We start from the raw sequence: 27,677 nt of genomic DNA on the forward strand, positions 1-27,677 counted from the left end.
CACAAATAATCAATATTTCTGTATATTACTGACAAAGTTCAACAGGAAGAGATAGGAAGAAAAAATCCATTTAAAATATAAAATACTTGGGAGCGTACCTGCTAAGGCAGGTACTAAGGAACTACATAAACACAATTACAAAACACTCTTCACACAAACAGAAATCTAAATAATTGGAGAAATATTCATTGTTCGTGGGTAGACTGATCAAATATAATAAAAAAATTAGAATAACAAAAATAATTTTAAAATAATAAAAAAAGTACCTGAGTTAATTTATGTATTTAGTACCATACCAATCAAAATACCAAAGGATTACTTGGAATGGAAGGATGAAATTAGGGAAAATCTTTACAACCAATTACTCTGATAAAGGTCTTATTTTTGAGATATGTAGGGAAAATGTTAACAAAGTTCATCTGAAGGAACAAAAGGTCAAGAATATCAAGAGAATTAATGAAAAAAAGGTAGAAAGAAAAGGACACCAGGAGTACCAGATCTCAAACTATATGACAAAGTCACAATTGTCAAAACTACTTGGTACTCAATAAGAAATAGAGAAGTTGGTGAGTGGATCTTCACAGAACTTTATTCAGTAAGTCCTTTAAAAAATGCTTGTTGGCTCAGATTTCTTAAGAGTCTAACCAATGCTTAGATTCCTTAAGAGTCTGGCCAATATGAAGGATATTTAGAATTTCGCCCCCCAAAATTTAAAAAAAAAAATGCTTGTGGACTAAATAATGAATCTCTTTGTATGTGTATGTGTTTGGGCAAGAGTGAATCCAAATTAAGGCTGTTAGCTCCAGGAGAGCTAAAAGAACTAGTCAGATAATTCTTGATAGTCCTCACAGGAGACAATAATCGTTTGTTGACTGGTATTTTGAAAAATTCCAGAAATGAGACTCACCAACCTACAATGGTCTCTCATTCCCAATACTTTTCTAGAAGGAGAGAAGCATTATGGCATAGTGGTAGAGAGAGGGCCAAGAAGACCTGAGTTCAGGTTCTGTTTCGGACACATAGCGACAGTGGCACCCTGAGTAATTTAATCTCTCAGTGTCCTAGGTAACTCTCTAAGGCTGTAAATTGGAGAGAAGGTGACCACTTGCATTAGTCAAATGGAGATTTCCCACCCAGGGGTCGGCTAGACCAAATCAGTCATAAACTCAGTATATGTGTGTGTTCATCCTTCATTACCAAAGAAGACCATGCTGTCAGAGAAATAATGACATGACTTGCACTTGACTTTGTTTTGAGTGAGGGAGGGCTGTGCAGATCACCAGCCTCACTTCTCTTCCAAAGCCATCTGAATCTAGTGACCAGATATTCGTCAGGATGACTGGAGATGACCCAGGATGAGGCTATTGGGGTTAAATGACTTGCCCAAGGTCACACAGCTAGTGAGTGTCAAGTGTCTGAGGTGAGACTTGAACTCAGGTCCTCCTGACTCCTTCACTGGTGCTTTATCCACTGCACCACCCAGCTGTCTCTAAGCCCAGCATATAATTCTACACTGAAAGGAAGGACTGATGCCTTAGTTCATGCCTTGGTCAAAGGCTTTTTCTGCACAATCTCTAAGGTCTATTTCATCTCAGAAATTCTGAGGTTTTTAGTGAGCAAGGTCACTTACCTTTGTGGCTCTGGTCCTGGTGTAGGGGTATTGAGTTTCAGAATGAAGAATCTACTGTAAAAGAATGACAATAGATGAAATGTGGTCCTTTTTGATAATGAAAAGGAATGAAAGAAAAAAGTGGAAGAAAGGGAAGGAAGGAAGGAAAGAAGGAAGGAAGGAAGGAGGGAAGGAAGGAAGGAAGGAAGGAAGGAAGGAAGGAAGGAAGGAAGGAAGGAAGGAAGGAAGGAAGGAGGGAGGGAGGGAGGGAGGGAGAGAGGGAGGGAAGGAGGGAGGAAGAAAAAAGAGAAAGAAAGCAGGGAGGGAGGGAGAATAGGATGGAGGAAGGAAGGGAAGAAATAGTATTGTGTGCCAGATACTGTGTTAAGTGCTAGGGATACAAATTTAAAAATCAAGACAGACCCTGTTCTCAAGGAGTCTACATTCTAAAAGAGGGAAAGAACACATGTAAGGGTATAGGATCTTTTGATCAGGAGAGTCACAAGGTTAATGAACGGAGTCACAAAACAATTGATAGATGTATTCTTTCCAGGAACCATATTGTGGTACTGTTGATTTGAGTACTGGTCTTGGAGCTGGAGATGGAAAGCAGAGAGGATGATGGGTATGCCTACTGTGGCATGTCATGAAGACAGAGCAGCAGCATACTAGGTATGGGTCAGACTTGTTATGGTGATTACTCACTGGCAAGAAGCCCATGCCCCCAGAGAGGAGCACAAATTAGAGTAAGATATTGTGAAAAATGATTATTTCTCTCATATTTAATAACTAATTATTGAGTCAGAACCAAGTTTTTCCCCTTTTCTACTTTCTCATCTAGAAATCAACCAGGGTGGGAAATCTCAGGCAGAGAAATACCCAGGCCAATATCTTATTAGAGAGTAAAAGACAGTCTAAGTTTGGGCTAATGGATGCATTCCAGTTCATTGTGTTTGCTTGACAGATCTGGAAAAATGTTTGTCAGACAGGTAATAAGGAGATTGGTAAGTCTCTTTAATGAAGATTTGAGTGATCCAAGTCACATGCCCCAAGACCCTCATTGTTATATAGTCCATTCTCTCATTGTAATATTCATTTTCTCATTAATTGTTAACCAATCAGAGTTGATTGCCATCCTCAGGAACATTTCCTCATCGAAGGACATATAAACTGTAAGTCCACCACCATTAGGGGTCTTTGGTCTAAGAGAGACGGCCAAATGACCACTATTTTATTAATAAACATGCTGGCCTCATTAACAAAAAGATTAAATTACCCAGAAATTATGTCTCTCAAACCTTTTTAAATACTACAATATGTAAGGATGAATATCAGTGAATCTGTTATTTAAGGTAATGTTAGAAAGAAAGAAAAAAAAGAACTTCACCAACATCAGGGAGGGAAGAGAGATATATTAGGAAATGAAGGGGGTTTTGTGTGTGTATATGTGTGTGTGTGTGTGTGTGTGTGTGTGTGTGTGTGTGTACTACATGTAAAAAATTTAAGAGAGAAAAAATGAATCTTGTCATGAACAACATGCAAACACAACTCAAGGGAGATGGAAAGGCAATTAATTGAGTGGCCATACCTATCACAGGATGATAAATTTGAGGGGCAGAGTCAACCTCAAAGACCATTTACCAAGTCATAGGGTGACTGTGAAAGCCCCACCTCTGAAATACTATTTCCCTCACAGAAAAAAAAGAGCCAGGTTTCCCAATCATCCTGTTCTAAGATTAAAGTTGCACAGCTGAAAGGCAGACGTGGTTATCAAGTTCTAATTTGTGACTCTGCTTAAGGCATGCATTGACAGGTTGAGAGAGAGCCCTATTCCAAGAAGACTTTCATAGCTAGACTATGATACCTGTGAGATTTTTCTTGACTCTGCCCCTCACTCCACCACACCCATGTAGACATGGAATGCACACAAGTACACTAATAGGGAACTGATAGAATGAGCATTTCTGTTACATGAATGATCATAACTAAAATAAATTGCTACAGATAAAAGTACTGGTGAGGGGAGAATTGTAAAATAATTCAAAGTCCGCATATATCCTCAGTTGGTTGGCCCTAGATTCTGACAAAAGGGGAGGAGAGAAAGGGGAAGAGCCAAGATGGTGAAGAAAAGGCAGCAATTTGCTTGAGCTCTCCCCCAAACCCTTCCAAATACCTTTAAGTAATACCATAAAATAATTTCTGGAGCAGCAGAACTCACAAAAGGATGGGGTGAAATAATTTTCCAGTCAAAGATAACTTAGAAGTTCAGCAGGAAAGGTCTCTTACACCTGGGTAAGAGTGGAGCACAGTTGAGGGCAGGCCACACCAGCACAGACTGGGCCCCAGCAAATCAGGAGCAGGCCTTGGAGCCACTGGATCAGCAGTAGTAGCAGCTGCTTCTGAAGCTCTCAGGCCACAGACAGTAAGGGGATCAAACAACTGATCAGAAAGAGATTACAGGGGTCTCTTTGCTAGCACTGAGGCAGGACTCTGCTGCTTTGCCCATACTCAGATCCAGGTCATGGTCTGGATGGCAGTCCCAGGACAAGGAGGAGCATTAGCAAAGCAGAGCTTGTGGCTACAGTGGGGCAGGACTCTCCTTACAGTTTCAGGGTAGAAAACAGTGCTTGTGGTCACTCACAGATCAGAGCACTGGCCAGGAGAGTAGTAAACACATCTCCTTAGATCATACCACCTTGGAAGAACTGAAAACTTACAGGCCCCTAAAAGTGTCTCTGAAGACAGCTACACAAAACTCCTGAAGCTTGGAATAATATGCCCTCCATACCAGAAGTGGTGCCCATCTTTAGCAAAGAAAGGCTAGGAAAATTAGCAAAAAACCAGAAAACAATTCTGACCATGTAAAGTTACTATGATGACAAGGAAGATCAAAAAACACACTCAAAAGAAGATAAAGTCAATATTCCTACATCCAAAGGCTACAAGAAAAATATGAATTGGTCTCAGGCCGTGGAAGAGCTCAAAAAGTATTTTGAAAATCAAGTAAGAGAGGTAGAGGAAGAATTGGGAAAAGAAATGAGAGTAATACAAGAAAATAATGAAAAAATGAGTCAACAGCTTGGTAAAAGAGACACCAAAAAATACTGAAGAAAATAATACCTTAAAAAAAATAGACTAGGCCAAAAAAAGAGTCTACAAAAAGCCAATGAGGAAAAGAATGCCTTAAAAAGCAGAATTAGTCAAATGGAAAAAGAGGTGCAACAATTCACTGAAGAAAAAAAACTCCTTAAAAATAGAATTGGCCAAATAGGAAAGGAAGTGCAAATGCTCGCTGAAGAAAATAATTCCTTAAAACTTAGAATTGAGCAAATGGAAGTTAATGACTGTTTCAAAAACTGAGAAATGATAAAACAAAACCAAAAGAAGGAAAAACTAGAAGACAATGTGAAATATCTCATTGGAAAACTGACTGACCTGGAAAATAGATCCAGGAGAGATCATTTAAAAATTTTTGGTCTGCCTGAAAACTATGATTAAAAAAAAGAGCCAAGATATCATATTTCACGAAATTACCAAGGAAAACTTCCCTGATATTCTATAACCAGAGGACAAACTAGAAATTGAAAGAATCTACTGATCACCTCCTGAAAGAGATTCCCAGTGTGAAAACTCCCAGGAATATTATAGCCAAGAAGCTAGAAAGAGACAATTTAAATATCATGGAGCCATAGTCAGGATAACATAAGATTCATCAGATTCTACAGTAAAGGAATGGAGGTCTTGAAATATGATATTCCAGAGGGCAAACAAGCTAGGATTACAACCAAGAATCACCTGCTCAGAAAAACTTAGTATAATCCTTCACAGGGCGGGGGCGGGGGAGGGAGGCAGGAATGGATATTCAATGAAATAGAAGACTTTCAAATATTCTTGATGAAAAGGCCAGAGCTGAATAGAAAATTTGATTGTCAAATACAAGACTCAAGAGAAGCATAAAAAGGTAAACAGGAAAGAGAAATCTTAAGGGACTTAATAAGGTTAAACTGTTTACATTCCTACATGGGAAGATGATACTTGTAACTCATAAGAACTTTCTCACTATGAGTTACAAGGAGTACATCTAGACACAGGGCATGGGTGTGAGTTGAATATGAAGGGATAATATCTAAAAAAAATAAAATTAAGGGGTGAGAAAGGAATATATTGGGAGAAAAGGAAAGGGAGGGATAGAATAGGGGTAAATTATCTCACATAAAAGAGGCAAGAAAAAGCTTTTATAGTAAAGGGGAAGAGGGGAAAAGAGAAAGGGCATGAGTGAACCTTACTCTCATCAGAATTGGCTCAAAGAGGGAATAACATACACACTCAATTGGGTATCAAAATCTATTTTAACCTACAGGAAAGTAGGAAGGGAATGGCGGGGAGGGGGGGAGTTGTGGTGGTAGAAGAGAAGACAGGTTGGGGGAGGGGGTAGTCAGAAGCAAAAAAAGACCTTTTGCAGAGGGACAAAGTGAAAAGTGAGAGACAATAGAATAAACAGGGTGGGGGGATAATAGAATGGAGGGAAACATAGTTAGCAATAGTAACTGTGAAAAAATATTTTGAAGTATTTGAAGATTTTGAAGTTTCTCTGATAAAGACCTCATTTCTCAAACATATAATGAAATGAGCCAAATTTATAAAAATAAGAGGCATTCCCCAATTGATAAATGATCAAAAGATATGAAGTTTCAGATGAAGTAATCTATAACCATATGAAAAAATACTCTAACTCACTGTTGATTAGAAAAATGTAAATTAAAACAATTCTGAAGTACTACCTCATAACTTTTAAATTGGTTGATACAACAGAAAAGGAAAATGACAAATATTGAAGGTGATGTGGGAAAAATGAGACATAATGCACTGTTGGTGGAGTTGTGATTCAACCATTCTGTAAAGCAATTTGAACTACGCCTAAAAGGTTATAAAAACATGCATACCTTTTGACCTAGAAATACCTCTACTAGGTTTGTATCCCAAAAGAGATTTAAAAAGCAAAAAGGAAAAGGATCTATATGTGAAAAAATATTTAAAGCAGTTCTTTTCTGGGGGCAAAGCATTGGGAACTGAGGGAATGCCCATTATTTGGGAAATGACTGAACAAAAAAATGTGATTATAATGGAATACTATTGTGCTATAAGAAATGATAAGCAGGGTGCTTTCAGAAAAACCTGGAAAGACTTATATGAGCTGATGCAAAGTGAAATGTACTGTGAACAGCAATATTGTAGGATGATCAGGTGAGAATGACTTAGCTATTCTCAGCAATACAAAGATCTAAGACAACTTTGAAGGTTTTATGATGAAAAAATGCTATCCCCAGACAAAGAACCGATGGTGTCTGAATAGAGATTGAAGCATACTTTTTTTACTTTCTTTATTTTTCTTGAGGGGTTTTTTCTGGTCTATGTTTTCTTTCACAACATAACTAATATGGGAATGTTTTGCATGACTACACATGTATCACCTATATTGAATTACTTGCCTTCTCAATGAAGGGTGGTGGGGAGGGAGGAAGAGAGAGAATTTGGAACTCAAAATTTTAAAAATGAATGTTAAAAATTCTTTTTACATGTAAGGGAAGAAAAATAAAAATATTGAAAAAAAAAACTCCCATCCAATAAAGTCAGATCTAAACAAAAAAAAAAAAAAAAAAGAGGAGGGGAAGGAGAAATAAGCCTTTATATAGTACCATATAAAAAATCTTCAAGTCTCCCTGACTCTAGGCCCATTCCTCTATCCATTGCACCACCTTATTTCCTCTGGAATTATCAGGGCATCTTTAAAGGAGAGAAATATGGTGGCATAGAAAGCAGGTCATTGTGTTTTCCCTTCTTGACATGTCATCCCATTTTAGAATATCACAATTCAAGTTTAAACAGAAAGTTATGTCTAACTTTTATGTTGTACCTTCCTTTCTCCCATTCTTATGGAAGACCAATGAAAAGAGTCCACTGAGGTCAACAGCAGACTTGCAGTTCAGAAAAACTCAGTTCTCCCTCCCTTGAAACACAGCAAAATGCCCCCAAGGCTAATGACTGTGAATTAATTAATTCACAGCTAAATGTTGTGAATCCCTACGCTTATAATAAGAGTTGGGAGAAATGAAGAAATTGAAACCAAAGAGTGATTTGAGTAGGGAGTAAAAGGGTTTTCTGAGGACAAAGTGAAAGAGTAAGGCCCTTCTGTCACTAACTATATGGGGCCAATGGGAGGTCACTTAACTCTCTGAATCTCAGTTTCCTTATCTGGAAAATGAAGATAATATTGTTGGTACTATCTACAAATCACAGTTATTATGAGGCTCCAATGAAATAATGCATGTCAAGTGCTCTGAGAATGTTAAAACATAATATAAATAGTAATTCTTCTTCCTCACTCCTCAGTAAGAGCAGTCCATTCCTTTCTCATATGGTGGTCTAATTGATAGAATAGTGGACTTGGAATCAAGAGAAATTGAATTCTTGTCCTTCTCCTTGCCAAGATAAATCCCTCTGCCTACCCAAGTGATCCCCTTCTCTTCTAGCAGATTGCCCATTCTATCATTCCTACTCTCCTTATATTCAATTTCTCCCTGCCTGGTGACTGCTTCCCTACTGCCTACAAATGTGCCTATGTCTCCTCTATCCTCAAAAACCTCTCACTTGATCCATCTATGCATGCAAGCTATGGGCCCACATCTCTCCTCCCTTTTATGCCCAGACTTCCTAAGGAGGCTGACTATGATAGTCGTAGTCCTCCTTTCACCTCCTTTCCTCTTACTCTCTTCTTAACTCCTTGCATTCTGGCTTCTGAACTCATCATTCAGCCTAAACTGCTCTCTCCAAAGTTACCAGTGATTTCTCAAATCTAAATTTCTCAGTTCTCTTCCTTGACCTCTTGAAAGCCTTTGCCACTGCCAATAGCCCATCTTGGTACCCTCATCTCCCCAATTTTCTGAGCCTTTTTCTGCCTATCTGACTGCTCCTCAGTCTCTTTTATTGCATCATCATCCAGGTCACATCCACCTTGGGCTCCTTCCTATTCCCTCTTCTTTTCTCTCTCTATACTATTTCACTCTGTGATCTCATCAACTCCCATAGTTTCAATGATCATTTCTATGCTGATAATTAATTCTCAGACCTACTTGTCTAAAACTAACTTCTCTACTGATCTCTAGACTCCCATCTCCAGTTCCTATAAGATATCAGAGACTGGATGCTCCATAGATATCTTCAACTCAACTTGACCAAAATGGAACTCATCATTTTCTCCCCAAACCCTCCCCTCTTCATAACCCCCCTTGTTGAGGACACCACCATCCTCCTAGTACCCCAGGCTTGCAACTTAGCTATACCTCTGATATCCAATTTCTTGCCAGGTTTGGTCAATTTTACCTTCATAATATCTCTCACGGGGGTGGAGCCAAGATGGCAGAGTAAAAAGACACATGTACTCTAGCACTTCCCCCACAGCCCACAAAATACCTGTAAAAAATGACTCTCAACAAATTCAAGAGCAGCAGAAGCCACAGAACAACAGAGTGAAAGAGGTTTCCAGCCAAAGGTAACCTAGAAGGCTGACAGGAAAGGTTTATCTCATGGGATGCTGAGTGGAGCGGAGCCCAGTCCTGGCCACGTGGCACTGGGAGGAACAGGACCTGAACAGACCTCTGGGGCAGAATTCCCAGCAGGGAGGGTCCCAGATCCCTCAACCCACAAGAGACAAAGAATCTAATAAAGCATTGCCATGAATAGGTTCTTGAACTTGTTTTAGAGACAGATGATATAATAATCAATGTATCTTTTTGTATGGTTAGCAGACATCCAAAGTACTTAAAAGAAGTTTATCCCCTTACTTCATTTGCAATCTCGTTCTATATAGATTTGGGATGACAATTGCTTTTTCTTACCTTGTACAAATTTAGACCTGAGTTCAGAGCCTTGTCCAAATTAATTATAAGTTTTATACCTTGGTGGTCAGACTACTGAAATTTAAATGCCTAGACTGTCACATCTCATTTCCTCATTTGCCTTGTCAAAGAAAGCAACATGAAAGAATCTTTGCTTTCCCTCTGGGCTTAGAACACTGGCCTTTTTGAGTCATATCCCTATTGTTACCAAAGCTGATAACTAAAATAAACCCTTTCCTTACCTATATACACTTAGGCAGGCAGCCAACACCAACATTCCCCATAACCAGGACTTGGAATTGTTACTCAGACATTCTGCAAAAAAGAAATCATAGATTACTTGAGGCCTGCTTTTCCAATCTAGAAATCCTCTAACTCTAGACCTTCCTTTAGTATACACAGGTACTCAGAGATAAAGTCTAATATTGATTAATTTGGGGGATAGCAGGCCATTCTCATAATTTGAGAATCTCAGAGGTGCAGGACACCTCAGGGTCCTTGAGAGAAGATCATCCTCTCTCTACTTGATCAGTTCCAGAAATAGAGAGTTCACTTTGTCAGTAGGCAGCTCATTCCATCACCAAGACTCTCTAATCATTCTAATGCATTCATTGAACATGAATTTATTCCCATTACAAATCAATAATTGATCAAAGAACATAAATAAATAGTTCTCCCCACAAAAACAGTTACAAATCACTGATAACTATATGAGAAGCTGCCCCAAGTCACTCATAATAAGAGAATCAAATCAAAGCAATGATGAGGTTTCATTTCACATTCAGCAAAATGCCAAAGATGACCAAAAATGGAAATAGTCAAGATTGAAGGGGCTTCAGAAAGATAGGCACACTAAGACACTATGGTTGAAGTTATGAATTGGTCCAACCATTCTATAAAACAATATGAAATTATCTTTCCAAAAAAAGGATTAAAATATTCATACCTTATAACTAGGCATGTACCACAAAAAGGTCAAAGATTTAAAAAAAAGTCCTACATATTCCAAACTACTAATAGCAACACTTTATGTAACAAGCAATTAGAAAGAAAGTAGGTACCCATCAACTGGGGAATGGCAAAACAAAATATGGCATGTGAATGTACTGGAATACTACTGTGTCATAATGACCACCACAAAGAATTCAGAGAAGAATCCAAACATACATATGAACAGATTCAGATTGAAGAAAGCAGAACTAGGAAAAAAATATACATAAAAATAATAATAAAGAAAAGAGATGGAACCAAAAAAAGAATCTGAGTGCTGCATATAATGACCAAGCTTTGCCCTAGAAAAGAATGTTTGAAATACATCTCCTTTCTATCTTTGCAGAGTTGACACAATTTGCATATTAGGAAGGCAAAACGTGATTCAGGTATTGGTTTTGTTAAGCTGATTTTCTTTTTTTTTTTCTATTTCTAATCCTAACATTCAAGGTCTAATCTGAGTCTAGATACATCACTCTCTATTCTCCTACATGAACCTTCCTCTTTAACTCATCCCATCTATGACTGTCCCATCTCTAAGACTTTGCATACCTTATTTTTGCTGCTTGAAATGCCTTGCAAACTCTTCTCCATTGATCTAAATTTTTCTTCAAGATTTGTGGCCAAGATGGTTACATCTGCCTCACATCTGAATGTGAGACAGACTACCTAGCTCTCACATATCTAGTCCAGCAAAATCATCAAGTTCACACAGACCAAATAATGATCACTCATTCCAATTAAAAACTACAGTGAGTATTTCATTCTAGAACTGCACAAGAGGTCTCTAAAAAGCCTGAGGGCAACAGGAAAGGGGGCCACCAGCAAAGCCAGAGGCAGTACAAGATATCGTCCAGGTGCAACCAGAGACGGGCCATAGACCCATGCAGTCTGGAAGGGTCTGTGTCTAAAGGCAGCAAAAAAATCTAAAAACTTTTTCAAGAAAGCCCTAGGGTAATCAGGTAGCCCCAGAGTACTTTGATGGTCTAGGAAGTGTCAATGAGTATGTACAAGATATCAGTAAGTTGCTACACCATCCAGATTAAAATGCCCCAGGACCACTCTGATCTAAGACACCAGAGAGGGCCCTAAAGATCCAATATTCTGATCCTCAAAGATTGAGAGTAATGTAAACCTGTGATGTGGAGGTCAGCACAGGAACCCAGATGACTCAGGGAAAGACCAAGCAGAGCTGATCACTTGATGCAAAATTTCAGGAAAAGTCCAAGTCTGATCCTGACACAAAGATCAAATTGAAGAACTAAAGCTAGAGAGAGAAGTAAAATTAAAAAAACACAAACCAGTAGTGAAATTATTGAAAAACTAGACATTCCCCCAAAGAATGAGTGAGTATTGCCACTGCGAAGAGAGATACAAAGAACTACATGAATACCTGGAAGAAATGAAAATGAGATTTTTTAAAAAATTACAAATTCTCTGGAGGAAAGAAGTAGAAGGAAAATAAATAGTTTAAAAGAAAAAGTATAAACTTTACCCAAATAATAGACTTCCTGAAAACTAGAATATGCTAAAGAGAAATGAATGACCCCATGAGACAGAAAGAAATATGAAAACAAAATCAAGAGAAAAAAATGAAGATAATGTAGAATGTGTGATATATAAAACTCTGACCTAGAAAACAGGTCAAGAAGAGATAGTTTAAGAACAATTGTACTTCTAAAAATGAATATAACCCTGGCTTAAAATGACATGGGATTTCCCCTCATTGGTGGTGGTCTATACTCTGAGGCTGCATAGCTGGAATGGGGAGGACTTGGTGAGAAGGAAGAGAAGGGAGGTTCAGTCTCTTCATTCTCTTCAAGCTCTTCAAGGTTCTAGTGTTGAGGACATGAAGAGAGAAAGACTCTAGGAAAAAATAAACGTGTAGATCTTCAGTAATGTCCCCATTACCAGTTTGCTACAATAAAGACTTCAGGGAATTTTCTCCTTGGGTGAGATTTGGGACTCTCTCCATTAAGCTAAATTACCTTACTCTCAATGAAAGAGCTCCTTCACTCTATATTGCCTGGCACATATTCTCATATGTATATTTCCTCTGATCTTAGATTTCTTTCATTTTTTTTATGTATGTTCATTGTGGAACTGATATCTAGTAGGGAAGGGGTCAAGCCCTATAAAACTTGAACACTTCTTTCTTTTCCATTAAGAAATAGTGTTGGGGGTGGAGCCAAGATGGCAGAGTAGAAAGACACACATATGCTAGCTCTGAACCCACAGCCTATAAAATATCTGTAAAAAAGAACTCTCAACAAATTCTGGAGCAGCAGAAGCCACAGAACAACAGAGCAGATGAGATTTCTGTCCCAGAGAGCCCTGAAAACCTCTCGCAAAAGGTCCGTTGCTCCCCAGACCCGGAGCCAAGCCCAGCCCTGCCTTGGCTGCAGGGCACCAAGAGGAGCGGATCCGAGCGGGCTTCAAGGACAGAATCTCCAGCAGCCACACGGGTCCCTCCACCCACAGGCCCCAAAGGTTGGTGAGAGGGTCTTCTCGGCTTGCCGAGAGGGGAGTGGGGTGCCCCCATAACTCAGGCCCCCTTGGGAGGCAACAGCGGAGGTGGGAGCAGACCAGGGCTCCCCAAGCAGGCAGGAGCTCAGATCCATTGTTGAAGGTCTCTGCATAAACCCTCTGAGGGAACTGAGCCCTGTGAGGCAGCCCTGCCCCAACCTGAGCACCTGAACTTAATCTCACACTGAATAGCAGCCCTGCCCCCACCAAAAGCCCTGAGGCTGGGAAGCAGTATTTGAATCTCAGAGCCCAAGCACTGGCTGGGAGGATCTGGAGGCAAAGTGGGTGTGAAGAGAATACTCAGAAGTCAAGCCACTGGCTGGGAAAATGCCCAGAAAAGGGAAAAAAAATAAGACTATAGAAGGTTACTTTCTTGGTGAACAGGTATTTCCTCCCTTCCTTTCTGATGAGGAAGAACAATGCTTACCATCAGGGAAAGACACAGAAGTCAAGGCTTCTGTATCCCAGCCCACCCAATGGGCTCAGGCCATGGAAGAGCTCAAAAAGGATTTTGAAAATCAAGTTAGAGAGGTGGAGGAAAAACTGGGAAGAGAAATGAGAGAGATGCAAGTAAAGCATGAAAAACAGGTCAGCACCCTGCTAAAGGAGACCCAAAAAAATGCTGAAGAAAATAACACCTTGAAAAATAGGCTAACTCAACTGGCAAAAGAGGTTCAAAAAGCCAATGAGGAGAAGAATGCTTTAAAAAGCAGAATTAACCAAATGGAAAAGGAGGTTCAAAATCTCACTGAAGAAAATAGTTCTTTCAAAATTAGAATGGAAGAGATGGAGGCTAATGACTTTATGAGAAACCAAGAAATCACAAAATAAAACCAAAAGAATGAAAAAATGGAAGATAATGTGAAATATCTCATTGGAAAAACAACTGACCTGGAAAATAGATCCAGGAGAGACAATTTAAAAATTATGGGCCTACCTGAAAGCCATGATCAAAAAAAGAGCTTAGACATCATCTTCCATGAAATTATCAAGGAAAACTGCCCTGAGATTTTAGAACCAGAGGGCAAAATAAGTATTCAAGGAATTCACAGATCACCACCTGAAAGAGATCCAAAAAGAGAAACTCCTAGGAACATTGTGGCCAAATTCCAGAGTTCCCAGGTCAAGGAGAAAATATTGCAAGCAGCTAGAAACAAACAATTCAAGTATTGTGGAAATACAATCAGGATAACACAAGATCTAGCAGCTTCTACATTAAGGGATCGAAGGGCATGGAATATGATATTCCAGAAGTCAAAGAAACTAGGACTAAAACCAAGAATCACCTACCCAGCAAAACTGAGTATGATACTTCAGGGGAAAAATTGGTCTTTCAATGACATAGAGGACTTTCAAGCATTCTTGAGGAAAAGACCAGAGCTGAAAAGAAAATTTGACTTTCAAACACAAGAATGAAGAGAAGCATGAAAAGGTAAACAGCAAAGAGAAGTCATAAGGGACTTACTAAAGTTGAACTGTTTACATTCCTACATGGAAAGACAATATTTGTAACTTTTGAAACTTTTCAGTATCTGGGTGCTGGGTGGGATTACACACACACACACACATGCACATGCACACGCATGTACACAAAGAGACAGAGTGCACAGAGTGAATTGAAGAGGATGGGATCATATCTTAAAAAAATGAAATCAAGCAGTGAGAGAGAAATATATTGGGAGGAGAAAGGGAGAAATGGAATGGGTCAAATTAGCTCTCATAAAAGAGGCAAGCAAAAGACTTTTTAGTGGAGGGAAAAAGAGGGGAGGTGAGAGAAAAACATGAAGTTTACTCTCATCACATTCCACTAAAGGAAGGAATAAAATGCACACTCATTTTGGTATGAAAACCTAACTTACAATACAGGAAAGTGGGGGATAAGGGGATAAGCAGGGTAGGGGGGTTGATGGAAGGGAGGGCATGGGGAGGAGGGTGCAATTTGAGGTCAACACTCTTGAGGAGGGACAGGATCAAAAGACAGAATAGAAGTAATGGTGGAAAGGATAGGATGGAGTGAAATATAGTTAGTCTTATACAACACGACTATTATGGAAGTCATTTGCAAAACTACACAGATATGGCCTATATTGAATTGCTTACCTTCCAAAGGGAAGGAGTGGGGAGGGAGGGAGGAAGAGAAGTTGGAACTCAAAGTTTTAGGAACAACTGTTGAGTACTGTTCTTGCTACTAGGAAACAAGAAATACAAGTAAAGGGGTATAGAAAGTTATTTGGCCCTACAGGACAAAAGAGAAGATAGAGACAAGGGCAGAGAGGGATGATAGAAAAGAGGGCAGATTGGTGGTAAGGGCAATTAGAATGTTCGGTGTTTTGGGGTGGGAGGAGGGGACAAAAGGGGAGAAAATTCGGAACCCAAAATTTTGTGAAAATGAATGTTAAAAGTTAAATAAAAAATAAATTTAAAAAGAAAAAAAAGAAATAGTGTTCCCTACATGTAGACCTTACTATTGCTATACTCTAAATCTGTACCTTTTGACCACAACTACTATGTGCATTAGTGGGAGAGTGTACTCTAGATTTGTAGAGAGAAATGTTTTTAACTATTATTCTTACAATGCCATCTTAATAAAAGCCTTTTGTTTTGAACTAATTGTGTCTAGTGGCTGACTATGGACGGGAGGTACTAATAAGTAATCTCACCTCCCTTAGACCAGAGGTTCCCAAACTTATTTGACCCACTGCCTCCTTTTAAAAAAAAATTGCTCAGTGTCTCCTTGGAAATCAATTTTCCTTAACCCCTTAGAGTTTTTTAAAAATTTGTGTCATTTCACAAAATATAATTTTTTAAAATGATACATCTTAAATTTAATAATTTATTGTAAATTTGTAAGGATTTTTCCTACATTGAAATTTTGATGATACAATATTGCATCATGTAACCATATATTATAAACAAGTCATTACATACACATATTCCTAACAATGCATCCTGGACTTCCTGACAGTGCACAACATGCTCACCTGCCAACACCTGTTTGTTAAGACCTGTTAGCAGACCTGACCACTGATTGCATTTTATGTGTTTATTTGCACTAACTTGCATTTTGTGTGTTCATTTGGAAAATAATGTAATCATTATGATTTTAACTATGCTACACAACAGATGAAATAGGTACAAATGGTTTTTCAAAATTTTCTTCTCTTCTCTTCCTTCCTTATGCTCCCACCATTCCCTTATTGTTATTCAATGCCCCTCCCCGAATTGCACTGGAGACTACTACCATCCCCCTGGTTCATTCAAGTGCCCCACAATGGGTGGAATCGCTTGTTTTGGGAACCTATGCCTAGAGGTACCCTAACAGTTCAGGTTCCTAAAACTTTGACTCAATGCTAGGTCTTGGGCCTTAGAGATTTCCTCTTTCCATTTCTTTCACTACTCAGGACTTAAAAGAAAATTAAATCGCCTAGAATGACTAGGAAAGAGTAGAGCAAATCACACAAAGTTGGAAACCAGAGATAACCCCCTTACAACTTCAGCATAGCTCCATACCAACATTGATTATTTAATCAATCAATAAACATTTACCAAGGCCTACCATGTGTCAGGCACTGTGGTAAGCACTGAGGACATAAAAAGAGGCAAAAGACAGTCCCTGCTCTCAAGGAGCTTACAATTTAACGGGAGAAATAACCTAAACAAATACATACAAAGCAAGCTACATACAGGACAACATGGCTAAAAATGGGGCAGGAATGGTGATAATTTCTTTCTCTAGCTTTGACATTTGAATATTATTGTATTTCTCCCTTTCTTTTTTCTTTTTAAAGCAGGATTTTCCAGCATTACTGCTTATAAGCAAAAATACTTTCAGATTTTATTCATTTTGTGTTTCTGCAATTTTCCCTTTTCCCCCATGAGTTCTGAGTTGGATTAAGCTCAAGTTTTGTTGTCATTTTGGGGAAGAATTGTTTGTTGTGCTTTGTAATTTTGATGACCAATTTTTTAAAAATATGCTTTTGTTCCTTTGTCACTGAAAATGTACATAGACTCTTTCAAATCCTATTAGTATTTTGGGCTTCTTTTTTTTGTTTTACTTTCTTTTCACTTTGCATTTTGTCTTCTACTTTCCCATGAACAATTCTGCTACTTTATGCTGCCCTTTTGTTGAATATTTGTATAAGAATGTAATTCAGTACTAGGTCTGTATCCCAAAAGAGATAAAAAACAAAAAGGAAAAGGGTCTATATGCACAAAAACATTTATAGTGCTCTTTCCTGGGAACAAAGATTTAGACATTGAGGGATGCCCATCATCTGGGGAATGGCTGAAGAAATTGTGCTATGTGATTATGATGGAATACTGTTGTGCTGTAAGAAATGATGAACATGAGGCTCTCAGAAAAATCTGGAAAGACTTGCATGGACTGATGGTAAAGTGAAATGCACTGCGTATAAAGTAACAACAATATTGTAAGATGATCTCACAGTATTGTAAGAATGACTTAGCTATTCTCAGCAATACAACAATCCAGGACAACTCTGAAGGACTTATGATGAACAATGCTATCCATCCCCAGAGAAAGAACTGATGGTGTCTGAATATAGATTGAAGCATACTTTTTTTCTGCTTTCTTTAGTTTTCTTAAGGGAATTTTTTTTTGTCTGTTTTCTTTCAGAACATGACTATTATGGATATGTTTTGCATGTCTAAACATGTATACCAAATTGCTTACTTTCTCAGTGGAAGAGAGGGTGGGGAGGGAAGAAGGGAGAGAATTTGGAACCCAAAGTTTTAAAAGCAGATGTTAAAAACTTGTTTTTACATGTAACTGGGGAAAAAGAAAATACTAAACAAATATGATGCTACTAATGTCATTAAGTGTAATTTAGTTTCCTGTGTGGTTGTAGACATTGCTATTAATTTGAATACTTGCCTCAATGCTGTGTGTCATTTACTTAAAGGATCCCTTTATTGTGTCATTGTGGTATAATAGTTTGTTAACTAGTTTGCTTATATATTGTGGTGTGTATAATATTGCTATAAGAGATAATTTATTTTGACCTTTAATGAGGTTCAAGTTGCTTCAAAATTTTGTAATTTTTTTCGTCTAGAAATTCATAAAGGTCTCTTGATATTAGAATTAGACACAGAAAATAAAAATAAAACTACTAGAAGGAAATTGAAAAGAAAGGTCAAAAATTAGGAAGAATATAAAGAATTTAGAGTGAGAAAATCAAATTGATTCTGATTGCATTTTTTTTAATTGATTTTATTCTGTATCAGCCCCAATATGTTGTAAAATTTCCTAAGCCATGTTTCTTTGTTTCTGAGTTAAATTCAGAAGTCTAGCTTTCTTCTCTGAGCTAAGTTGTCCCATAAATCACCTTAATTCAAACAAACAAATTATCTCTACATATGTTACTGCCCATGCACAGTTAAAGGAGATCTGTTATTTAGCTTACAAGCCTTGTAAGATGCTGGTGGGCACCAGGGAGAATGTTATCTCTACAGTGCGGGCTGTCCTTCAAGAAAGTCTGGAATAGGGATCTTCTAGGTCCTTGGGTGTGGCCTTTTGACTGAGTCCAAGTTTTACGGAATAAAGCCTTTTTTATTAAGGAGATTTGTTCTGTGAAGTTTGGATTCAGTCACAGGGCCACACTTGAGGACCTACAGGGCCACATATGGCCTCAAGGTCACAGGTTCCCCACCCCTACTCTGGAATGTTGTTGCCATCACTCTAACCAATCTTGCAGGTGGACACCACTAGTGGACTTTCAATAGTAACAAGAAGGAAGAAGGGGTTTCTGCTAGTTTTGCATTCATGGTTTCCATACAACCATACTATTTTCCATCATCTATGATGTTTCAGACTTTGTTTTATGCTTCTTATTCTTTGTTCCCTTGAACTTCTCAGAACTATAGAAAGCTAGTAAGCCTTGCTTCATGGTCTTTTGGTTGACTGAGGGGACAAGGAAAACATTTTATTGGCAATTGCTAACTTTACCAATAAATCAAATGTGCTCAGAACTTTGTGCCTCAGTTTACCTTATTTTGACCATAATAATATCAAGTTTAGAGCTGGGAAAAACAAACACTCAGCCTCTCACCTTGTCTTTAAAGAAGATTTATGATATATGAAAGAAACAGAGAGAGAGAGAGAGACAGAGAGAGAGAGAGAAATTGCCTAGAAAAAATGCAAAATAGATTTTGCAACTGTGATATAAATTCACCTGGATAGTTTTCCTGGATGGAGTCTCAGAATTGTAGAAGGAAGAGTGGTTAATTCTATTTTACAGTTTCCCAGAGTAAAGGGAGAAACTTAAATGCAAAGCTTTTCAGATATGTCATCAACTTTGTTTGAGGGAGGTTGTGATGATCATGGCCCTTTGTCTTCCCATTGCTTACCTCCTTAAATGTCTTCCCCGATCCTTCCTGCCCATACTACCCCTCCATGGTCACTTTGAAAGAAAAGTAAATATCTTCTAGAAGGGAAGGGTCAAAGGAGTGGCTAGAAAGTCATACCTGAGGAGAGGAGCCAAGGAAATGGCTGGGAAGGAATAGCACCACCTCATCACCATCAACATTCCTAGAACTAAGGACTGTAATTATGAAAATATTCTTCTTAGATATATAAGCTTTCAGGACAGAATGAAGTTTATTCCACCACTCAAGCAGACTCTGAAGAGTCACAAAGACTTTGTAAACAAATAATGTAACCACCAATATTCTGCTAAGTGCCAAATTCACTGGGTAAGAGAACTTCTCCTTTGGAATTTGAAGCCAAAGAGCAGGAGTGTACTAGGAAACTTTCCCCTGCCAAAGAAGTGGGTTGGTTACTACAGAGTGGTGAAACTACTTTTCATGGTAGTGTCTAAGACCTCTGGAGCATAAAGTCTGTATATTAAGTCTTTATAAGTTCCTTTCTGGAGGGAAATGCAAAAGGCTTAGCTGAGAATACAGTATATAATGGAACCTAGGGGTTTTTTTATAGTCTGGTACTGGGAAGTCTTTGTGATGTGGGGCAAAGCAATCCTTGAGAGAATATAGTGTATACTTACATAATAGGTGCTCTGAGAATACTATCCCATATTTAGTATGGAACAGACATCAGTGACCTTTGACTGGAAGACTAGAGGGTAGAATGCTGAACTCCTTCCAATGCCTTCCTTTATAGAGGGTAGAAACTGGACTTTCTCACCTCTCTCCATGATGCATCTGCTGCTCTGTCTAATTTCAACTCCAGTGAACAAGATATCCCTCAGTATCCCACCCCCACCCTGCTTTCCTGCCTCCTTTTCAGAATTATATCCCCCATTAAATTGTGAACTCCTTGAGGACAGGGTTTCTCTTTCTTTTTATTAATTTGTATGCCTAGAACTTACACCATGCACCTTGACTCCTGTCCTCAGGTATGACTTTCTCTCTAGGCACTCCTTTGACCTTTCCCTTCTGGAAGATATTTATTTTTCTTTCAAAATGACCATGGAGGGGTAGGGTGGGCAGGGAGGAATGGGCAAGCCCTTTCAGAAGAGGGTAAGCAATGGGAAGACAAATGACCAAGGGCCAAGATCATCACTTAGCACCATTAAGCACAGTAGGTGCTTAATATGTGTCTATTGGATTGGATTGGATTGGATTGGCAATCAACTGACTCACCTTCTCCATGGTAACATTGACTTAATTACTCTTTCTAGAGTTAGAAATGGAAAGGGGAAAGATGACCAGAGTGAAGCCTGACAGATCTAGGCTGCAGGGGTGGGGAACCTGTGGCTTTGAGGTTACATGTGGCCCTCTACATCCTCAAGTGCAGCCCTTTGACTGAATCCAAACTTCACACAACAAATCCCCTTAATAAAAGGATTTGTTCTATAAAACTTGGACTCAGTCAAAAGGCCACACCCTAGGACCTAAAAGGCCACATGCAGCCTCCTGGTTGAGGTTCCCCACCCTTGATTAGGTTAGTTACAAAAGGTGAACCATTCAAAATCCCGTGCAAGGGTGTGAGTTAGAGAAGTAGATCCTAAACTCTGGTTGGGATTTCCTCTCAGGAATTTGAAGGACTAGATATTATATCACAATATAGACAGTATAACACAATAAGAAGAATCCTATCCCTAATTCTAGGAAACACCCAACCTATTTTACAATCTATAAAGGAAGGATGGATTGAGCTTAACTTGTGCTTTTGTTAACCTAATCATGGAAATAGAATGTGTATCTTTTGCTTACCTCTGAGAAGACTGACTTTTTTCAAGTGTTTGTCAACCTTACCCTAATATTCACCTGGCAGAATGAAAAAGAAACCCTCAACTCATCAAAGGAAGCAGTGAGGTGGCTCAGTGGACAGAGAGAGCATGGGGCCTGGACTCAGGAAGACTTAAGTTCAAATCTGACCACAGATTTAATGGTCTCCAGCTATGTGACTCTGGGCAAGTCACTTAATCTCTGCCTTGTTATTTGTCCTTCACTTCAAAGAGGACAAATATGTCATGGGGTGCTGTCTTGATTTGTGCACTGGATATAAGAGGAGCAGAGTTGCACTGTCATCATCTCTTCCAGAGTCATTGAAGTCCAAAGGCAAGACAAAAGTTGGGACAACTGTTGATGGTCCAGGATGCAGTGGATGACCTTGGCATCTTTGATGTCTGACCAAGCTCTAAGCATTCCACAGCACCTGTTTGAGCCTTCCTCATGGCCTTGGGAACAAATTTTTCTCATTGGCTCATTCCCATAGGGAAAGTATTCACATGCTTGGGGTAGACATGTCCCTATCTCACCAACGAATTTGAAACCTGTAGATTACTCTTGAGTGAGATGAGGAGATTGTGAAGACTTTTCATAATAAAAATATAGGGAATATTGGATTTTGTAAATAAAATTTCTCTTCCATAAGGCCTCTCTCCTTGGATATCTGAGTTTCAGGTATTCAGGGCTTGTGGATGGTCAGTTGGTTCCCTGCCCTTACCACCTACCAGCTTTCTTTGTGAAAGTGCTGTGGGCTGTAGTGGAAACTTGGAAGTTACTCAGAACTCCCCATTGTTTGTTGCACTGTTGCCACATCAACACTATCAGCTCCTGCTTCTCCCCTTCTCCTCTTTTCTAAAGCCACATCAGCAGTTAAGTTAGATATTAGATGAGGTAATTGTGTTGGGATAGGTGAAGATTTCCCAGGGTTTGCCTAGTTTTTCGCGCTTAGATTGTGAGCCTGCCTCCCAGCCAATGGAGAGGTGGGATAGTGCGGAGGTGGGATTCTCTGCATTAGGGTATAAAAATTGGACTTCAATTTCCGTAAGTTGCCTCCCTCCACCAGATTCCCTGACCTGGTGGAGGGACATCCTTTTCTCAAGAATTGTAATAAATCTTTTTCCTTCTGTTCTTATTGTGAAACCTCTTCATTTATTTAAGATTTTGAGTAAGGGTCTTTTTATCCCACACCCTCTCAATCTGGTTTAGCCTGTCTTAGCCTGGTTTGGTCAAGAGAGTTTACCAGGGGGTAGCCACTGTACATGTTATATAGATTCTTGGAGCCACAGGTGAAGGTGAACACCAAGAATTGGTGAAATGAGCTTAGGAAGCCCTCATACCAGAGGCTAATCCTTCCTGAATATCTACTTGTTTGCCTTAATCCATAGGAGAGGGAAATGGGAAACCATTCCAGTATCTCTGCCAAGAAAACCCCATGATTATCATCCATGGGACTCATAAAGAATTGAGCATGTCTGGACAATAAGGACTAATTTGTGTACGTTTATGACTGAGGGTCTCTGTTGTTTCACAGTTACTGTAAAATGGGAGATGTTTGGTCAGAAAATTACATTACATTTTCTATTTAAAATCTATTACATTTTCCTTCCATGCTGAAACACATAAATATGATTGAATGTCTGTAACAGTTGTTAGTTAAAAACAAACAGTGGATTTCTTCCTCCATGCCCAGTAGGCCTTTCCAGTTTAAACCTGGAAGATTCTGGAAAGCTAATGGGTCATTACGCTCTGATTATACAACAAGGATGTTGCCTGTCTGAAAAGAATAGGAATGAGTATGTCACAGACTAAGTGAAGAACAAAAAGAAAGAAAAGCAAAATTGTGCAAAGTAAGATTTAGTTCATAGGAACACAAGATTTACAGTATCAGATCTAACCCCCTTCACTTTCAAATGGGGGAAACTAGGACCTAAAGGGAGGGAGCAATGACTTGCCCAAGGTCATATAAGTAATCATGGACAATGCTAGAAGTAGAATTCATGTCTTCCTGAAGACAGAACTTAAAGACGTGAGTTGTTCTCACTAATCACCTAGTTCTCTGCTCAGTTGGTCAAGAAAATCTTTCACATTTTAAAAAGCATAAATGTGGAAAAAATCAGGGACTTTCCAGGTGGCTCCAGGCTGTCTTATGGTTATCAAAAAGGCATACAATTAAAATTGAGAGAGGAGTTGCATCATCTGCAAATAAGAGCTTTGGCTGTTGTGAAAGTCATAGGATCATAAAAGAGAGTAGGACCATAAGGTCAATAAAGACCAGGGACAAGATGGAGGGACTTTATAAAATGGAATCACTTCCTTTACTTTGTTACCTGCGGTTATCCCAGGTCTTCATTCATCCTTTGAACAGCACCATCAACAAAAAATATACATGTGCTAGATGCTGTAAGTGCTGGTGATACAAATGAAAAATGGAACAGCCCTTGATAATAAAGAACTTATATTCTAATGAGGGAGACAACATATATAGGGAGTATTTTGGTCTAAGTGGAGCAATAGAGCAGGTGGTGTCTGACAGGGTAAGTTGAATAGGAAGGGATGATATCTAAAAAATAAAATTACGAGTTGAGAGAGGAATGTATTGGGAGGAGAAAGGGAGAAATAGCAATAATAAAGATATTATCTCTTAGCTCCCTATCACATTAAGGTTGATATAGAATATTCCTCATAATGACTCTTTGAGGAAGGTTATATAAGTAAGACTGTCCCTGATTGCAGATTTAAATAAAACAAACAACCTAAAATTTAAAAACTAAGTGACTAGGCCCATGGTTATAGTTACTAAGTGGATTTGAACCCAAGTCTCTATTAACTTCCCTTCCAATGTGGTTTTCATTGTGTCACAAGCTATATAAGAGTTTTTATTATAGACATAATAGAGACCAGTACAATTTGGAGGATAGGGATTGGCTCACAAAACATCTCTGTGGGCCATCAAAGAGACCCTGGAAACTTTGTATTTGGCTCACTTTGCTCCCTTCAAAGGTCTTCAAATCTCCCTACAAATGCTAATATTTTAAAAGAGCACTAAATATAGAAGAGGTTTTATTTGACCTGGTAATTGACCCAGACAGCACTGGCTTTCAAGCAGTTCAGAGTTCTTGCTAATGGGCATACTCCCCTCCCTTAATCTGCTCACCACAGTCCCTCCTTCACTGGATGGGCTGAGGTCCAGCCACGTGGAAGATTTCTGTTCTGTGACTCTGGGAGAGATAGGACTGGATCTGCTGCTTTCCTCTTCTGGCTTTTGCAGACGTCTCTCAGCCCACCTTCTTGGTGAGAGGTTTTGCCTGAAAAGAATACAACTGGGACAGCGGACCTCAGGCTCTGCCAGGTTTTGAGTGGGTGTCTTCAGACTTGATGGTGTCTGTCACAGTATACAGTCTGGGCAGAGCCTTAGTTGTATGTTGATGGAGGGGCCAAGAAGGCAGTGGAGAAGTGAGAGCATGAGGGGAGAAACAAGGAGGAAGAGGAGAAAGGAAGGGTGGGGAGAGGGAGAAAGCTGGGAGGGAAGGGGACCAAAGAGGGTTGGAAAGGAAGAAGTAGGAGAGAAGAAGGGAAAAAGGTGGAAGGGTGTCCATGTCATAGACAATTTTCTGAGCAAACAATTTACACCTTACATTTTACAATAACTGAAACAACAGAAACCTTCAGTCACAAATGTACATAGATCCGTTTAGGAACTTTTTTTATTCTCCCAGGTGAACAGTACAGTAATGTTGACATATGCCTGAGAAAGGTCAGTCTACACTGAGGAACTTCAGAGTCTTATTTAACACTATTCCTTCCCTTTGGGATGTGTATGGATCTAGTGATCTATGGAACTGGAGGCCACAGAGGGGAAGAAGCTAAGAAACTGTTTTGCCTAAGCACAGATGCAGAGAATACAGGGCACCCTGTAGGAAAGCCCAAGCACCGCAGGCTCCTCTTTCCCAGACAGGAATTTGAAAGGACAGGGAGACCTCCACCTTACTCAGAGCTGTTTGTGTGTATTTTTTCCCCATCCAGCAAGAAGTTTATTACTGTAAATTGGTGATCAAGACTCTGGAGCAGAGCCATGGGAAAAATCTATGCCAAAGAGCATGAAAAACCTGTTCTACCAAGCACTCCATTTTCCAGCATTCATCATGAGATTTACCGTGGATATATGTAGAATTCATACTTTTCCTCTCCCCATTTCTGTCCTTTCCTTCTCTCTATTCCCTCCAGCTCCCTTCCCCATTGTCTCCTCTCTCTATCTTCCTCCTTTCTACCCTTCCTTGCCTCTCCATCCTTCTTCTTCCCCCTCCATCTTTCTCCCTCTTCTTCTCTATCTACTCTCTCTTCCTTTGCAACCCTACCCCTTCCTCTTTTTGCTGCCTTTCTCCCTGTCTCCCACCCCCTTTTCTTTCTCCCTGCTTGCTCTTTCTTCTCCACTACCTTTTTGGCCCCTTCCATGAACACAGAACCAAGGTTCTGTCCAGGCTGCAATACCTCTGACAGACAATCAAGTCTGCAGTTATCACTCAAAACCTGGCATAGCAGGCGGACAGCAATGATTTTCTTTTCAGACAAAATCTCTCAGCAAGGGAGCAGGCTGACAGACAGATGTGAAAGTCAGAAGAGGAAAACAGCAGATCTGGTCCCATCTATCCTGGAGTCATAGTACAGAAATGAAGGAGAAAGAGAAGGGGACAGAGGGCTACCAAGAGCAGACCCCCTCTCTAAGGCTGCAGACCAAATCGAGGTGACAAGAGACCTGGTCTCCACGGGGTTCCCAGGCTGAAGTAAGTGTCTAGCTCCCAGGCTCTCCCCCTCTAAGTTTAGCAGAGGCCAATCAGGCTTACATAGGAGCTCAGAGATGTGCCTTTACCTCCACTGAAATTCTGTCAGTGGACATATGTGATGCCAGGCTCAAACTGCAGGACTCTGACGAAGTCCTTACCTTATTCACTCTAAAACGAGAAGGTGGGTCAGATGATCCCTAAGGTTCTCTCTAGATCTGCCACTCTGCTGAATGCCATGATCTTAAAAGACCAGCTTCCTAAAGCTACTTCCTTGAGAGATGACTACCCTTTACCCCAGCCCTCCATCATAAAGATCCCTATTAAACCCAGAGCCAAGCACCATGGGTGCTCAATATCCTGGCTGAATTGAGTAGGAGAGGAAGACCCTGCACCATTGGGACAGTCCAACCCTGCCCAGCTCACCTTTAAAAACTCTTGATCCTGGCATATTCCAGACCTTTGGAGGGCTGAAGGAAAAGAGATTGGGGCTCATTCTAAGATGTCTCTGCTTTAGCAGCTGTGGTCCAATGACGTGGATCAGCCTCTAAGTAATGAAATTGTAAAGAAATGAAGCCCTGCCAATGGGAACACCTTTGCCTTACACTCACCACCTGGCTGCCTGAGGAAATGCTTGACAGGCAGTGGCAGGTTTGCTTCTGATTTGTCAAAGACAGAGTTAACCAGGGAGATGGGATACCTGGATTCCTTTTTCATCTCTGCCCTGGTACTACTGAGGGATCCTGAATCAGTCTTTCAGCTCTCTGTGCTTGGTTTCTCCTCTTTGAAATACTTAAAGGCCCCTAGCAAGAAACAGCAGAATAAGCTGCTGGACAGAGACTGTGGAAGACGCTTGACATGGAGTAGCTGTGTGACCAGGAGCAAATTACTTAATTTTCTGACTCTCAATCTGTTCATTTGTAGTATAGCAATAATACCTCTAGAATTTACTGTACTGGATTTTTGTGAGGCTCAAATGAAATCATGTATTTTCTGAAGTCTAAGCAATGAGTGTTAGGTTTTTTCAAGGACCTCTGGCAGGTCCAGCCAATGTAATCAGCCAGGATACTCTATATAAGACAACATATCTAGGTCCCTTCCAGGCCTGGTGTTAGATCATGGTTAGAGCAGCACTTCTGAAGGATCGAGGCATCTTGACCTAGACCCTCGTTCATGTTCTTACCTCCCTTCTCCTCAATATATACCTTCAGGCTTTAAGCTTCTCTGCTTTGTCCCTAATCTCGGAGCTCAAAGGTACCTACTCATTGTACTCCCAGGCTAGGTTTTTCTATCTAGATCCCTTCCCTAGTACCCACAGGCCTCCAGTAGTCTCTGCAGATTTGGGCTTATAAAATGTACTTATTGTGGTTTCTCCTTGGATCTTTTGGCCACTGCTGTCTGAGGCTCTTTTTCATTTGTTGGTGAGAGAAACACTTATTTTTTTCTTATATTAATAACCAAATATTAGAACTAAAGGTTTTTCTACTTTCTCATCCAGAAATTAACCCTTGTAGGATAAATTCAAATGCCTTTAAAGTACAGGGCTGATAATGAGAGGAAATCTGGGATATTTTGATCTGACCAAAAGATAAAGAAATTCTAAATCTAGGTGAATTGGTGGATTCCAGCCGCCTATGTTTTAGTCAGAAACGTCTGGAAAGAAACGGATTC

General features: G+C 39.6%; 1 protein-coding gene across 1 annotated transcript in view; it reads right to left on the reverse strand.

The window, feature by feature from the left end:
• Positions 1-26,660, reverse strand: part of ABO (ABO, alpha 1-3-N-acetylgalactosaminyltransferase and alpha 1-3-galactosyltransferase) — a 47,361-nt gene extending 20,701 nt beyond the window's left edge. Inside the window, exons 1-3 of the mRNA XM_072632834.1 lie at positions 26,433-26,660; positions 9,747-9,819; positions 1,631-1,684 (exon numbers count right to left, since the gene is read on the reverse strand). Of these exons, the coding sequence (XP_072488935.1) occupies positions 1,631-1,684; positions 9,747-9,819; positions 26,433-26,502 (197 nt within the window). The 5' untranslated portion in view covers positions 26,503-26,660. The remainder of the gene's footprint in view (positions 1-1,630; positions 1,685-9,746; positions 9,820-26,432) is intronic.
• Positions 26,661-27,677: the final 1,017 nt, after the last annotated feature.

Source organism: Notamacropus eugenii, chromosome 1 (assembly GCF_028372415.1).
Source record: "Notamacropus eugenii isolate mMacEug1 chromosome 1, mMacEug1.pri_v2, whole genome shotgun sequence".
In the NCBI taxonomy this organism is placed as follows: domain Eukaryota; kingdom Metazoa; phylum Chordata; class Mammalia; order Diprotodontia; family Macropodidae; genus Notamacropus; species Notamacropus eugenii.